We start from the raw sequence: 15,234 nt of genomic DNA on the forward strand, positions 1-15,234 counted from the left end.
CTACAAAACCCCCTAAACAATACACACACCCTAAACTAGACAAAACACACAAACATCCCCCATGTCACACCCTGACCTAACTAAACTAATAAAGAAAATCAATATAACAAAGGCCAGGGTGTAACAAATATTCAGAACAACTGAACAGAATGGAAATATTCAGAACAACTGAACAGAATGGAAATATTCAGAACAACTGAACATTATGGAAATATTCAGAACAACTGAACAGAATGGAAATATTCAGAACTGAACAGAATGGAAATATTCAGAACAACTGAACAGTATGGCCAGTTTATACAATACAAGATTTCACAGACTCCAAAACATTCTCTACACAATGTTCTTATGCCTGATAAAGACAATTTGAGTTGTGAAGGCATGATCATTTTGTGGCGATAGATTATTAGTCTAAAAACATGCCTTTTCCTCAATCTGGGTACTTGGGCTGTAGATATACTATACAAGCTTTCACAGACTCCAAAACAATGTGTACACAATGTTATCAGTTTAGGGAAGCCTGATGATGACAATTTACAGTTATAAATGCTACACTCTTTTTGTGAAAATGTACGATTTGTTTTGATTAAAAACATGCATGTACCTCTATCTGGGTACTCAGACTAAGCTGTAGATATACCGTAAAAGCTTTCACAGACGCCAAAACATTCTCTACACTATTTTGGTGGCAATACAGTAGGTTATTGTCTTAAAACGTGCAAAAAGTACTCACACTGGCTGTAGATAAGCCTATACAGTCTGTTTCATAACTCATGTTGAAGTAAGAAGCCAGTCTATAGGTGTGGTTGTGTGTGCTGGTGAAATTTTCTGCACACACCACCATCTCTCTGAGTATACGTAAGACTGCACCCAGATTGCAGATCGGCACCCAGATTGCAGATTGAGAAGCCCTTAATTGGACTGTCTGGCATGTCTGTGATTGGCCAGGAGTCTCTGTCATTCAGGCTGCAGAAGGCCTGCAGAGGGCAGGTCCCTGAGGGGAGGAAGAACAGTCTAGGCGTGTCAAGCCACGGCTGCACCCCCTCTCTCATTTGTCATGTTTTGCGTTAGTGTTCCAGTTCTCTTTAAGGAACCCTGTGAACCATAGACAACCCCCTCTCTTACCCTTCGCTCACCCCTCCCTACACTCAGATGTTTCAAATGGAGTAAATCCCTGAGCTAGCTGAAGGCTTGCTGAAGGCTGCACCTAACATTTGGACTTGATATGTGATGTACAGGAAGTGACAGCTCACCTCATTCCTATGTCATTGTGTCTGTCACTCAGCTGGCCCTCTGTCTTATCCCTCTCTCACCCCTCTCTCGCTCACCCATCTCTCATCCCTCTCTCTCACCCCTCTCTCTCTCACCCCTCTCTCATCCCTCTCTCATCCCTCTCTCATCCCTCTCACCCCTCTCTCATCCCTCTCACTCACCCCTCTCTCATCCCCCTCTCTCTCACTCCTCTCTAACCCCTCTCTCATCACTCTCTCACCCCTCTCTCATCCCTCTCTCTCATCCCTCTCTCATCCCTCACTCACTCCTCTCTCACCTCTCTCTCATCCTTCACTCACTCCTCTCTCACCCCTCTCTCACTCCTCTCTCACTCCTCTCATCCCTCTCTCTCACCCCTCTCAGGCTCCCACATCACAGCCTCATCAAAGGTCAGAGTGGAGGAGCCCAGGGCTTTAACATGTTTGCAATAGTAAACGATTGGAAGACTTCCTCATGCATTATTAATCCCCTCCTAATGCATCAATATTACATTACTCTTAATATGAATGTTATACTAAACATGAATATCAACAGTGAGCCAAGAGCCTCACATCTAAACCATGCTTTAATGCAGACAGCATTTAGGCGCATTGGTAGTGAGGGTGGAATATGTTTATGATTTGTTTGAACGCTCAAATTGTTTTTGATTTCCATGTGGTTGGTTTGCTGTGAGAGGAAACTTGAAAAACTTTTATATTCCCGACCAAGCAATAGTCTATACATTTGAGGACTCCCATTGTAGTAAAAAGATGGTGGTAATGTTTGCGCTCCATGGATGGTGTCCTTGAGGACTTGGTAGAGAATGGCAGGAATGTGACAGTGGAGAGAAGAGGAGGAATCATGGTCATCATCTCAGCACACCCTGCTGTTTGAGGTCCCACACATGAATCAATGTGTCCACCTCCTCCTCCACCTTCGTCTCCTCATCCTCCCCTCCCCATCCACCTTCCATATAGCTATAGAAATGGCCTGCTGACTATTACACTGCTGCAAGTGTAGTGTAGGTTACTGTGTCATAACTGTGGCCCAGCTATGTGTGTTTGTCCTGCCATGGAGTGGGATTAAAAGGGAGTTCTACCTCAGCTGGGCTGACCCAAGGCAGGATGGACTACTGTGTGTGTGTCTAGTGGCTGCTAAACTCTCTTGACTGAAAGGTTTGAGAGACAGATGAATAGGTATAATCCCAGAGGTTTAACAGATTCCCTACCATTGGCTTGAATGGACAGGGCTACAGCTGTGTGCATCCTGAATGGACAGAACCCAGCAACCCTACTGCATCATTTACGAGGGTATTTTTATTAGGTTGGGTTATTGTGTTCCCTCCCTGCTTATTGGTTCCTGTCAGCGTCCTCCTCGGCAGAGGGGAGAGGAAATACAGGAGCACAGTGAGACGTTTCCCAGGTTACCGCTTGGAGAGATTAGCCTCACATCACAACCAAAGTTAATTAGAGAATAACCTCATCCCCAGGCTATTACGCACAGTGCATATAAGCCTGGGATATCAACCAGTCAAAGTTTTCCTTAGTGGCAGTGACTATAGAATTCTATGGGTGTGACCTCCTGAGTATTTCAGTATTGTCATTTATTTGTCATTTAATTTTAGCAAATCACAGGGTTGTGAGGCGTGGCTCTGTGCTTCTGGTTTACTAGCGTATGGGGGAGAGTTTGGGAGAAGGTGTTGTGTGAGATGATTGTTTGGTAGATTAAGCCAATTAAGCCAATTCCTATGTGCCAGGAGTTTCTCCCGGCTCTCTGTATTGGCTCACGAAGACCAAGTTTGATGCATTGGTCCACCAGACTCTTCGCGCATTTGGACGGAAGTATCTGGGAATGAGATGAATTAGAGAATTACATGATGATGAGTTTAGACTTTACAGTATTGGTTGTATGCTCTCTATATTAATACCTCTGTGCACAGACCTTCCCACCGACTCACAGACCTACCCACCGACTCACAGACCTACCCACCGACTCACAGACCTACCCACTGACTCACAGACCTACCCACCGACTCACAGACCTACCCACCGACTCACAGAGCGAAACATACATTCCTACCAAAGACAGAGAACCTCAATCCTGCCTTGATTTTGGTGTGCAATTTCTCTAGGTTATGCTTATAAATACCATCTCTGTATGTTTGCTCTGTCTCTCACACATTTGTCCACACTAGGTGCATGATGGGAGTCTGACGGTGCTGGGGATCACTCGGGACGACAGAGGGGCGTATACGTGTCGAGCCTTCAGCGACCAGGGAGAGGTACTCCACACCACCCGTCTGCTGGTCCAAGGTAACAGGGCAAGGGTCACATTGTAATGTCACAGATGGGTGTAACTTCAGAGGTTGTTATGGTGGAGTGAGGGAGAAATCATGACTTTTCTCTACTGCGATGCACATTGATTACTGAGGATGAGTTTTGAGGAGAAGGTTCCTAGGACAATTGCTGTCTGAATACTGAAAGAACAGTCTGTCCTGACTGTCTGAATAATCCCTTATCTGAGAATCTTTATGCTATTTTTGCCTTACACATGCTATTAAACATCTATTACACGCCTACAGCTATACAGTACAGTGTCTAGATTGTGTTTAAGATAGAGAAATTAAGTCCTGCCGCTATCTACTTAATAAGTATCTGTTTCCTGCCTTTGTCACAGTATGCAGGGATAGTGTTTGGTTTTATCAGTGTGGTAGTATGCTTTAGTCTGTATCAGTCAGTACTCTAAAGTCCTCTGGTGACCTAGTCTGTGGCTGCTGCTGCTGGTGGTGGTGTGTGTGTGTGTGTATCACTGTCTGTCTGAGGCATTCGTCACTGCCTGTCTCCGGTCCATTAACCAGGCTCTCTCTCGGCTAGACAGACACAGACACAGATCTGGGGTCTGCTCTGCTCAGATAAATGGATCTGATACAGGCTTCCTCCACTTCCTGCCTCTGCCTCACTCAGTCTACATCAAACACACACACACTCTTTCTCTCTCTCTCTCGCTCTCTCTCTCTCTCTCGTTCTCTCGCTCTCGCTCTCTCTCTCTCTCTCTCTCTCTCTCTCTCTCTCTCTCTCTCTCTCTCTCTCTCTCTCTCTCTCTCTCTTGCTCTCTCGCTCTCTCGCTCTCTCTCGCGCTCTCTCTCTCTCTATCAAAACAAGCACTGGATGAGTTAACAGGATGTATATTACAGCCGATGGAGCAGGTTGGTTTTATGGTAGGCTTGTTACGTATGATAGTGGGATAAAGATGTGTCAATTTCAGTCAATGTGCAAGTGTCTAAAAGGAATATGGGCAAGAAGTGCTTGGTTACATCTTGGATTTACGCTACTGACCCCTCTAAATACACGCACAGTGTGTGTGCACAGTGTGCATGCACATGCCTGATAATACATGAAGGTGAGGGGAAAGTTTTGAATGAATGGGTCTGACTGAAACATCCTCAAAAAACTCATACATGTCTTAGATGGTTTCAATAAATACAAATCCAGAGTGAATTGGAATAAATCTGAGATATCATGATACATATCAGTTTTGTACACCAGCAATATTGCAGCCTGTTTTTGTTTTTCACTAAGGAGTATCTATCCATAAGCAGGCTCTGTGGAAATGTGCCAGTGAAGTTGTCTAAAGCTCTCTGAGCAATTACAAGCAGCTATCGGAGGAGTCGTGATTCTCACTCAAATATCTGTTTTTATTTGTTCTGTGACTTAACCACTCTTTCAATAGTCCCTCCTGGTGTATAAAGCCATTCAGTGTGTATTTAGGAAATAACCAGGAGGCTTGTAGCTGGGCCCACTTATAAAAGGCAGCTTACGTTTCACTGTCTGTAATATAGTACAGAGAGATAGAGAGCAGAGCAGCAACCTCAGGGCACTGAGTGTTCATGCTGTGGAGGCATCTGCAAGTCTGGCAACCAAGTATGTGGCTCAAGTTACAATATGCCTGCTTACTGTATCTCATAGACTACTAGAGAGAAGCCTGTGCCAGGGGTCTACTGTACCTACGTAACAATAAACAGACGCTGTGTGAATGGGTCATAAGATAATAATTTGAGTATCCATATCTACGCTGAACAAAAATATGAATGCAACATGTAAAGTGTTGGTCCCATGTTTCATGAACTGAAATAAAAGATCCCAGAAATTTTCCATCGAACAAAAAACGTATTTCTCAAAAATGTTGTGCACAAATTTGTTTACATCCCTGTTAGTGAGAATGTGTCCTTTGCCAAGATAATCCATCCACCTGACAGGTGTGGCATATCAAGAAGTTGATTAAACAGCATGATCATTACACAGGTGCACCTTGTGCTGGGGACAATAAAAGGCCACTATAAAATGTGCAGTTTTGTCACACAACACAATGCCACCGATGTCTCAAGTTTTGAGGGAGCGTACAATTGCTGTGCTGACTGCAAGAATGTCCAACAGAGCTGTTGCCAGAGAATTTAATGTTAATTTCTCTACCATAAGCCCCTTCCAACGTCGTTTTAGAGAATTTGTCACTACTGTACGTCCAACCGGCCTCACAACCACAGACCACGTGTAACCACGCCAGCCCAGGACCACCTGCGGGATTGTCTGAGACCAGCCACCCGGATAGCTGATGAAACTCTGGGTTTGCACAACCGAAGAATTTCTACACAAACTGTCAGAAACTATCTAAGGGAAGCTCATCTGCGTTCTCCTCATCCTCACCAGGGTCTTGACCTGACTGCAGTTCGGCATCGTAACCGACTTCAGTGGGCAAATGCTCACCTTCGATGGCTACTGGCACGCTGGAGAAGTGTGCTCTTCACAGATGAGTCTCGGTTTCAATTGTACCGATTGACTGATTTCCTTATATGAATTGTAACTCAGTAAAATCTATTAAATTGTTGGATGTTGTGTTCATATTTTTGTTCAGTCTATGTTTTGTTGTACACTAAAAGCCTTGTTTGTTTCCTGTAGGGCCACCGTATATTAAGTCACCACCAGAGAACATCACTGTCAACATATCCCAGAATGCACGCTTCACCTGTCAAGCAGAGGCGTATCCTGGAAACCTGACCTACACCTGGTTTTGGGAGGAAGATAACGTCTACTTCACTAAGAAGTAAAGTTATAATCGAGATCGTGTTTCTGTTTGTCTGTGTACCTTCCCTTTGGTCTTTGAGTCTTTTCCACCCTGTGATCTTAAAGTATTTTGTATAGTGTCTTGTTGTATTTACGGATTCCAGACCCTGTCCTGGTGTTGTGAATTTGAATGTGTGTTTGTTTCTGTGTGTGTATGTGTGTGCGTGCCTACATGTCTGCGTGCCTGTGGGACTGTGTGTGTGTGGGACTGTGTGTGTGCTGGTGCCCTGTCATGCTGTGGTCCGGCAGCAGTAAGAGAGGACCTAGCAGGGGCTGTCTGGAGCACACCAGCCGGGTTAGCACACTCTGATGACAATACCACATGCCTCTTATTCTTTAGTAATGATCTGAAGCAGGAGCTCTGTCAGACTCGCCTCTTTAGTTCAGTGATGGAGACGTTTTAGAAAAAACAAGTGACTGGGAGACCAAGTGTCTGTCTGGGAGAATCAACCTATCAGAGAGTCCCTTAGAAAGAGGCCCATCTAAAATTGTTTTCTGAAGGCCTGGAAAAAGACTGTGCATAATCAACCCAATGATGAGACACTACTATCCTAGTTGGGCTGCTTACAATGTTTGGTCTATCCTGGGAGCCAACAGTCTATCACAAGAGGGTATCTTTGGTCTAGTCATAAGATTTATTTACTCAAATATATACAATGAATAGTTTAGATTAATTCATAGTTTAGATGAGAATATTCCCTCTGCTATTTCTTTTGCATAATGTCCTCTCAAATATTTCTTGAATGAACATGGTGTGCAGTGGGTTTGTTCTTTGTTTGAACACAGCGGGAATAGAATATCTGCCAGTGTACTCTTCATGAGGGTAATTCATTTAAAGTGGTAGTGAGAGAGAAAACACGAGGGCTGCAACATCAGGTGATTGTGAAAATTAGGGGATTTATTTGACATACAACTCCTCCATCTTTTGGAACCTTTTCAGCATTTGACCAAATGCTCCCCTCTCATGGCAGACTTGTGTAATTGCATTAATGCAGCCCCCAGTGTGGGAGTGTGTCTATGCTATGGCATGTTCGATAACTGTCTGCTTCCTCTCGGCAGTGACCTGAAAAACCGAGTCCGCATCCTCATTGACGGAACCCTCCACATCTTCCGGGTGAAACCAGAGGATGCTGGGAAATACACCTGCAGCCCAAGCAATAGCCTTGGAACTCCACCGTCAGCATCAGCACACCTCTCTGTTCAGTGTGAGTGTTACCATGGCGATGGAGGGAGAGATAGGGGGAGGGGCAGACCAGGCTGGCTGTATTGGAACAGGAGGAGAAACAACAGTATCACAGCCTGCATAGTGGCAGCCAGAACACTGCTGCTGTACAGTATTGTCATTGGTGATGCAGTACCATATATATCACCCTGCTGAAACTTTTCCACCCATGGCTGAATTTCAGATAGTCCTACTGCTCATCATCTTGGCAGGGCCTCTCTCATCACCATATTCTTAGCATTTTTTCCTGTCTATGATTCCAGTCTCTGAAGTGTTGATTATCTTTCATTGCTAGACAGTGACAGAGACTGTCTGCTAGTCTCACCCCATAGCATGCTGCTCAGTCTGTCGTTCTCCCCTTAGAGAAAAAGTCCTGGTCTTCTCAGTGTGCCGGACTGAATTGAAACGGTGACCTTTTAGTTCATCTGCTACTATATGTGGAAGGGAAATGCCACAAGGCCAGACGTTTTTTTTAATCATCAGTCTAAGCATGTTTGTTACTATGCTAATTCCCTCTGAAGTCGCTGGTCATTGATCTCTGTGTAGAGAGAGAGAGAGAGAGAGAGAGAGAGAGAGAGAGAGAGAGAGAGAGAGAGAGAGAGAGAGAGAGAGAGAGAGAGAGAGAGAGAGAGAGAGAGAGAGAGAGAGAGAGAGAGAGAGAGAGAGAGAGAGAGAGAGAGAGAGAGAGAGAGAGAGAGAGAGAGAGAGAGAGAGAGAGAGAGAGAGAGAGAGAGAGAGAGAGAGAGAGAGAGAGAGAGAGAGAGAGACGACTATGACTGCTTTCTCAGCTACACTGCACGGCAAGCGGTACCGGAGTGCCCAGTCTAGGACCAAAAGGCTCCTTAACAGCTTCTACTCTCAAGCCATAAGACTGCTGAACAATTAATCAAATAGCCACCAGACTATTTACATTGACACCCCCTCCATTTGTTTTGTACACTGCTGCTACTCGCTGTTTATTATCTATGCATAGTCACTTCACCCTTACCTACATGTACAAATTATCTCGACTAACCTGTACCCCTGCACATTGACTCGGTACCGGTACCCCCTGTATATAGCCTCGTTATTTTATTTTTGTTACTTTTTATTATTTTTTACTTTAGTTTATTTGGTAAAAATATTCTTAACTCTTCTTGAACTGCACTGTTGGTTAAAGGCTTGGAAGTAAACATTTCACGGTAAGGTCTACACTTGTTTTATTCTGCTCATGTGACAAATAAAGTTTGATTTGATTATAAAATTTTAAAAAATCAATGGTTTCAATACCGACCAACTTATTATAGGAGAAGTGAAATTGTGATTTAACAGTTTCAGACTTATGCTCCAGTCTATTTTCACTGAAACCATCTCCTGTCCATATGCACAAAACCTTGTGCTCTGTCGTCTCTGACCTCTAATCTCTGACCCTCAGACCCTGCCCGTGTGCTCAACATGCCCTCCATCATATACGTTCCACGGAAACTTCCAGGGGTCATCCGCTGCCCGGCGGACGCCAACCCGCCGGTGATATCAGTGAAGTGGGAGAAAGATGGCTACCCTCTCAGAGTGGAGAAGGTCAGTCTCAGTCTGCCATCCGTGGGGGCCTCTGTCTGTCTGGACTGATGCTGATTACACCTCATTCACCATAACAGCTGTTCAAAAAGCATACCAGATTACGATTGCTGATCTAGGATCCCTTTTAGGTTTTCCACCCTACTGAATACGATTATATGGACACGGAGGACCTGATCCTAGATCAGCACTCCTTCTTTAACACGTTTTGAATACAGGCCTTGACATGTTGTAGAGAATATTGCATCCATGTGATGTTGAGTGTAGCTCCTCTCTTCTGTCCCAGTACCCCGGATGGAGCCAGGCACCGGATGGGAGTATCCGGGTGGCGGAGGCCACAGAAGACTCCCTTGGCACCTACACTTGTATGCCTTACAACACCCTGGGTACAATGGGCCAGTCTGACCCGGCCACTCTGGTGCTAAAGGTACTGGTACTGGAAGAAACCTCTGACCAAATGTGATATGTGTAGTCTTCTCTCCCCCCTTTTGGTGAGACTTGTTGTGAGACTTGGTCTGTGACATTGTGTGTGTGTTGGCCCGGCCCACAGGATCCCCCCTACTTTAACGTGAGGCCTGGTGGGGAGTACCGCCAAGAGGCTGGTAGAGAGCTGGTCATCCCCTGTGCTGCCTCGGGAGACCCTGAGATACCAACCATCACCTGGAGGAAGGTATGAAACCACGCTACAGCTGGGAATAGTCTGGGTAGAGAAACATGGAATATTCTAACTTCTTTTGTAATATGACAGACTAGTCCCAGTGAACTGTCTGTGTGTGTGTGTGTGTGGGTGTGGGTGTGGGTGTGGGTGTGGGTGTGGGTGTGGGTGTGTGTGTGTGTGTGTGTGTGTGTGTGTGTGTGTGTGTGCGTGTGCGTGTGCGTGTGCGTGTGTGTGTGTGTTCAAGGTGGGGAAGCCCAGCAAGAGTAAGCACAACATCCTCCCAAGTGGCAGCTTACAGTTCCTGTCCCTCAGCAAGGAGGATCATGGGGAATGGGAGTGTGTGGCCACCAATGTGGTCACCAGCATCACTGCCAGCACGCGCCTCCTCGTCATCGGTACTGTCCTCTGTGACCTCATAACCCTCTGTCCCCATGCGTGTCTGATGATCCTAGTCATAGGTACCGTCCCCCTGTGTTTTCTCAGCTCTTCAGGGTTCAGAATTTCAGGTAATCTGAATTGAAGTGGATTTGACAGCAACCCTGCAGCTCTCTGTTTCCATTCATGATAGTCCCAACTGTACTGTATGTATACTGAAGTACTGCTTAGACATTCATGATGACCCTAGTCCCAGCTGTACTGTATGTATACTGAAGTACTGCTTAGACATTCATGATGACCCTAGTCCCAGCTGTACTGTATGTATACTGAAGTACTGCTTAGACATTCATGATGACCCTAGTCCCAGCTGTACTGTATGTATACTGAAGTACTGCTTAGACATTCATGATGACCCTAGTCCCAGCTGTACTGTATGTATACTGAAGTACTGCTTAGACATTCATGATGACCCTAGTCCCAACTGTACTGTATGTATACTGAAGTACTGCTTAGACATTCATGATGACCCTAGTCCCAACTGTACTGTATGTATACTGAAGTACTGCTTAGACATTCATGATGACCCTAGTCCCAACTGTACTGTATGTATACTGAAGTACTGCTTAGACATTCATGATGACCCTAGTCCCAGCTGTACTGTATGTATACTGAAGTACTGCTTAGACATTCATGATGACCCTAGTCCCAACTGTACTGTATGTATACTGAAGTACTGCTTAGACATTCATGATGACCCTAGTCCCAACTGTACTGTATGTATACTGAAGTACTGCTTAGACATTCATGATGACCCTAGTCCCAGCTGTACTGTATGTATACTGAAGTACTGCTTAGACATTCATGATGACCCTAGTCCCAACTGTACTGTATGTATACTGAAGTACTGCTTAGACATTCATGATGACCCTAGTCCCAGCTGTACTGTATGTATACTGAAGTACTGCTTAGACATTCATGATGACCCTAGTCCCAACTGTACTGTATGTATACTGAAGTACTGCTTAGACATTCATGATGACCCTAGTCCCAGCTGTACTGTATGTATACTGAAGTACTGCTTAGACATTCATGATGACCCTAGTCCCAGCTGTACTGTATGTATACTGAAGTACTGCTTAGGCATTCATGATGACCCTAGTCCCAGCTGTACTGTATGTATACTGAAGTACTGCTTAGACAAGGGACTTGCTTGTGCGTGTTTACAGTAAATATGAGTAACAAGCATTTCTCAGGACTCTCACAGTCATACACCCTAGCTGGCACCTGCCCAAGTGTCCCCTCACTGGAGTGACAGGTGACATGTCAGAGGTGCTGAGTATGGAGTGGACAGATTTGACGTTTCTGACCATAGTGGTTAGGACAGCAGGTCTCCTTTTAATACCAGTGAAAGGTGCTGGGTCTTAGCCACACAGCTGGGGGCTGGGATGGTGATGGTCTGGCCAAGCCATAGACCTTCACTTCACCATTGGTCAACAACACCTGACATTACAGCACCTGACATTACATTAATTAGCCAATCAAATAGGCCATTCACAGCCATTGTAGGCAGTTGTATACTGTAGAGGACTGTGAATGGTAATGACAGCACAATGTACATTATTTGACTTAATAGGACACATTTTTGGACAATGATAGTGATTCTGAGTGAGATGGCTTTTTATACATTGAGAAAACAGCTGTTATGGGAATAACACACCTGACACAAACTGTGGTTATTGAAGGATTGTAGAATGGTGATCCTAACCTTCACCATACTGTACACATAGACCTAACAGATTGCTCTATCACTCTTTAGTGTGGGCCAGAGCAATATATAGTAGAGAGATATAGAGAGGTATACTGTAGATGGCTCTGGTATTAAATATGACGATCTCTTTTCTCTGACCCTCAGGCACCAGCCCACATGCTCCAGGCAACATTCGTGTGTTGCCCTCGGTGACCTCGGCCAATGTGTCCTGGGAGCCGGGTTACGACGGAGGCTTTGAGCAGACATTCTCAGTGTGGTATGGCCCAGTGTGAGTACTCCCAGCATGCTCTAGTCTACTATCACATCTTATACTCAGATTACAGCTGATTCCCCTAATAGAGGTGGGGGGACAGAGACTTTCGGGATTGATCAGCAATAGATATGTAGGGTTTAGGGCTCTTAATGTGACCGTATTACTGCCCCCCCGAAAATCACGAGTCATGACCGCATTCAAATTCCACGAAGCGCAACGGTATAAAGCACTGCATTGCAGTGCTATAGGCGTCACTACAGACCCGGGTTTGATCCCAAGCCGCGACCAGCCGCGACCAGGAGACCCATGAGGCGGCGCACAATTGGCCCAGCGTCGTCCGGGTTAGGGGAGGGTTTGGCCGGCCGGAATGTCCTTGTCCCATCGCGCACTAGTGACTCCTTGTAGCAGGCCTGGCGCATGCACGCTGACTTCGGTCACCAGCTGTACGGTGTTTCCTCCGACACATTGGTGCGGCTGGCTTCCGGGTTAAGTGAGCAGTGTGTCAAGAAGCAGTGCGGCTTGGCAGGGTTGTGTTTCGGAGGACGCACGGCTTTCGACCTTTGCCTCTCCCGAGTCCATATTGTCACGTTCTGACCTTAGTTCCTTTTTTATGTCTTTATTTTAGTTTGGTCAGGGCGTGAGTTGGGGTGGGCATTCTATGTTGTTTGTCTATGTTTTGTTCTGTAGGTAATTTTCTATGTGTTTGGCCTAGTATGGTTCTCAATCAGAGGCAGGTGTCAGTCGTTGTCTCTGATTGGGAGCCATATTTAGGTAGCCTGTTTGTCATTGTGTGTTGTGGGTGATTATTTTCTGTTCTGTGTTTTGCTTCACCGTACAGGACTGTTCGTTTGTCATTTTATTGTTTTTGTTCAGTGTTCAGTATTCTTATTAAAACAATATGGACACTTACCACGCTGCGCATTGGTCCTCCTCTTCTTCCACCCACGACGAGCGTTACACATATGGGAGTTGCAGCGATGGGACAAGACTGTAACTGCCAATTGGTTATCACGAAATATGGGAGAAAATGGGGTAAAATAAATAAAGAAATAATAATTATAATTCCACGGGACCGTTTCGTCACGGTAACTAGGCTTCTCCAAGCTCTGATGCTGCTGATGGTCCTTAGAAACATACCAAACTTGCTAACTGCCTGGTACTCAGCACTCTATTGTCCCTCTAATCACTCTGACATCAATGCAAATGTATTCAAAATTCTAATCAAACACTTCATGAAAGAACATGAACTCGTGTTGCGCAACATTTCTATAGCATATGCAATTGCGTGAGACAACAGATTTTTGATGGCCTCTATTAAAAATAGGATCCCATCAGCTTTCTATAGGCTAAGCCTACTATATTTATTTCTCACCTTTCCTAATATTAAGCACATTGCTTCTCTTTACAACAGGAGTACAGCCTACCTGGCTGGCATGAAAATGAACCACAGGAAAAGCATCCTCCATTCGCTATTTAAGTGCATAGATGACATGTATTTTTTCCCCTGCCCCTGTTTCGAGACAGGTGCATGACAATGGTCCATTCTAAATCAAAAGAAATTTCACATATATATTATTTAGTATATGTAAAGACAAGATTAAATCAAGAATAGTCTGATGGGTGACAATATTAGCCACTAATACACAATCACTTGTGAATTATATATGATCACTTGTGAATGATGCTCAGCTAGTCTAAGGTAAGAAACAGCACATGCCTTTTTTTGTGTGACTTTTTCAAATCATAGTCACACACCTCATGTAGCCTAGGTTTGTATCACAACTAAAGTAGCCAAATAACTTCTTCAACTTTGGAATTAGCAGTAAACATTAGCCATGTGGCGAAGACGTGTCCAACTCACTATAACGCAGCACTAAGAAATATCCGAAAATTGCAATATACTGATATAAACTGATATAACTCGGTTTAAAATAACAACATTATGATGTCTTTAACACCTATATCGAATAAAATCAGAGCCGGATATATCTAAGGCCTATAACGGGAGCTTTCCAGAACGCCATCCTGAGGTCTGTCTTGCGTCATGGCAAATGTTGAAAAGACTGCACCCCACGTTCCAAGACCATTTATATGGCCTCAGATCTGCCTAGCAACTCCATTCCAATTCTCACTATTTGCTGACATCTAGGGGAAGGCGTATGCAGTGCATCTCGACCAATAGAAGACATGCAAATTAATAAACTGACCCCAGAACAGCCTGCCTGATTTCAGATTTCTCACTTCCTCATAGGAAGTTTGCTCCAACTTGAGTTCTGTTTTACTCACAGATATAATTCAAACGGTTTTAGAAACTAGAGAGTGTTTTCTATCCAATAGTAATAATAATATGCATATTGTACGAGCAAGAATTGAGTACGAGGCAGTTTAATTTGGGAACAAAATTTTTACAAAGTGAAAACAGCACCCCCTATTGAGAAAAGGTTTTAAGCATATAGGAGAACCTGTTTCTTTGTTAACCGCCCAACACAGAATAGCCGCATGTGCGCACTCCCTCAAATAATTTAGAGAAAATATCCTTTCTATTTTATTCAGCTTTGTTCAATTGTGTTCTTCATACTATAAAATTATATAAAATAATGCCATGGAATTCTAAGCAAATCTTGTCTGCTAAATGAACTAGTGAAGCCCACAGCCAAATGGCATAGCCAGATCAGCACCTAACATAAGGACAACTCAGAGTATGCTATTCTGTTTCTTTATATCATGTTTCTTCATATCATGGTTCTTTAGACCTGTCTAAAATAGATAATGGATTAATGTGATGGTGTAGGCTATAATAAATGCATTTATTAGGCTTTTTAAAATGTAGATGTCTGCATCAGTGGCTTGTAGCCTATGTGTGAAAGCCAGGAGATGCTGAATAGGTTTATGTTAATTAACATGAGACCGCCAGTTATTTGCTTGACAATCACCGGCTGCTAAAATTTCATGACCGCCCTAGTTGGGATCTGATTTATTGTCAAGAAGAAAACCTATTGATAATTGAATTACATGAAATACTGCAACAGTATC

The 15,234-nt window shown here is 44.3% G+C and overlaps 1 protein-coding gene across 1 annotated transcript in view; it reads left to right on the plus strand.

Annotated features, from left to right (window-relative positions):
* The window catches only part of LOC120018529 (protein turtle homolog B-like), a 104,969-nt gene that overhangs the window by 76,963 nt on the left and 12,772 nt on the right, over positions 1-15,234 (plus strand). Inside the window, exons 6-13 of the mRNA XM_038961752.1 lie at positions 3,446-3,563; positions 6,204-6,348; positions 7,428-7,573; positions 9,005-9,147; positions 9,431-9,571; positions 9,695-9,814; positions 10,047-10,197; positions 12,093-12,216. Coding sequence (XP_038817680.1) covers positions 3,446-3,563; positions 6,204-6,348; positions 7,428-7,573; positions 9,005-9,147; positions 9,431-9,571; positions 9,695-9,814; positions 10,047-10,197; positions 12,093-12,216 — 1,088 coding nt within the window. The remainder of the gene's footprint in view (positions 1-3,445; positions 3,564-6,203; positions 6,349-7,427; positions 7,574-9,004; positions 9,148-9,430; positions 9,572-9,694; positions 9,815-10,046; positions 10,198-12,092; positions 12,217-15,234) is intronic.

Source organism: Salvelinus namaycush, chromosome 23 (assembly GCF_016432855.1).
Source record: "Salvelinus namaycush isolate Seneca chromosome 23, SaNama_1.0, whole genome shotgun sequence".
Lineage (NCBI taxonomy): Eukaryota > Metazoa > Chordata > Actinopteri > Salmoniformes > Salmonidae > Salvelinus > Salvelinus namaycush.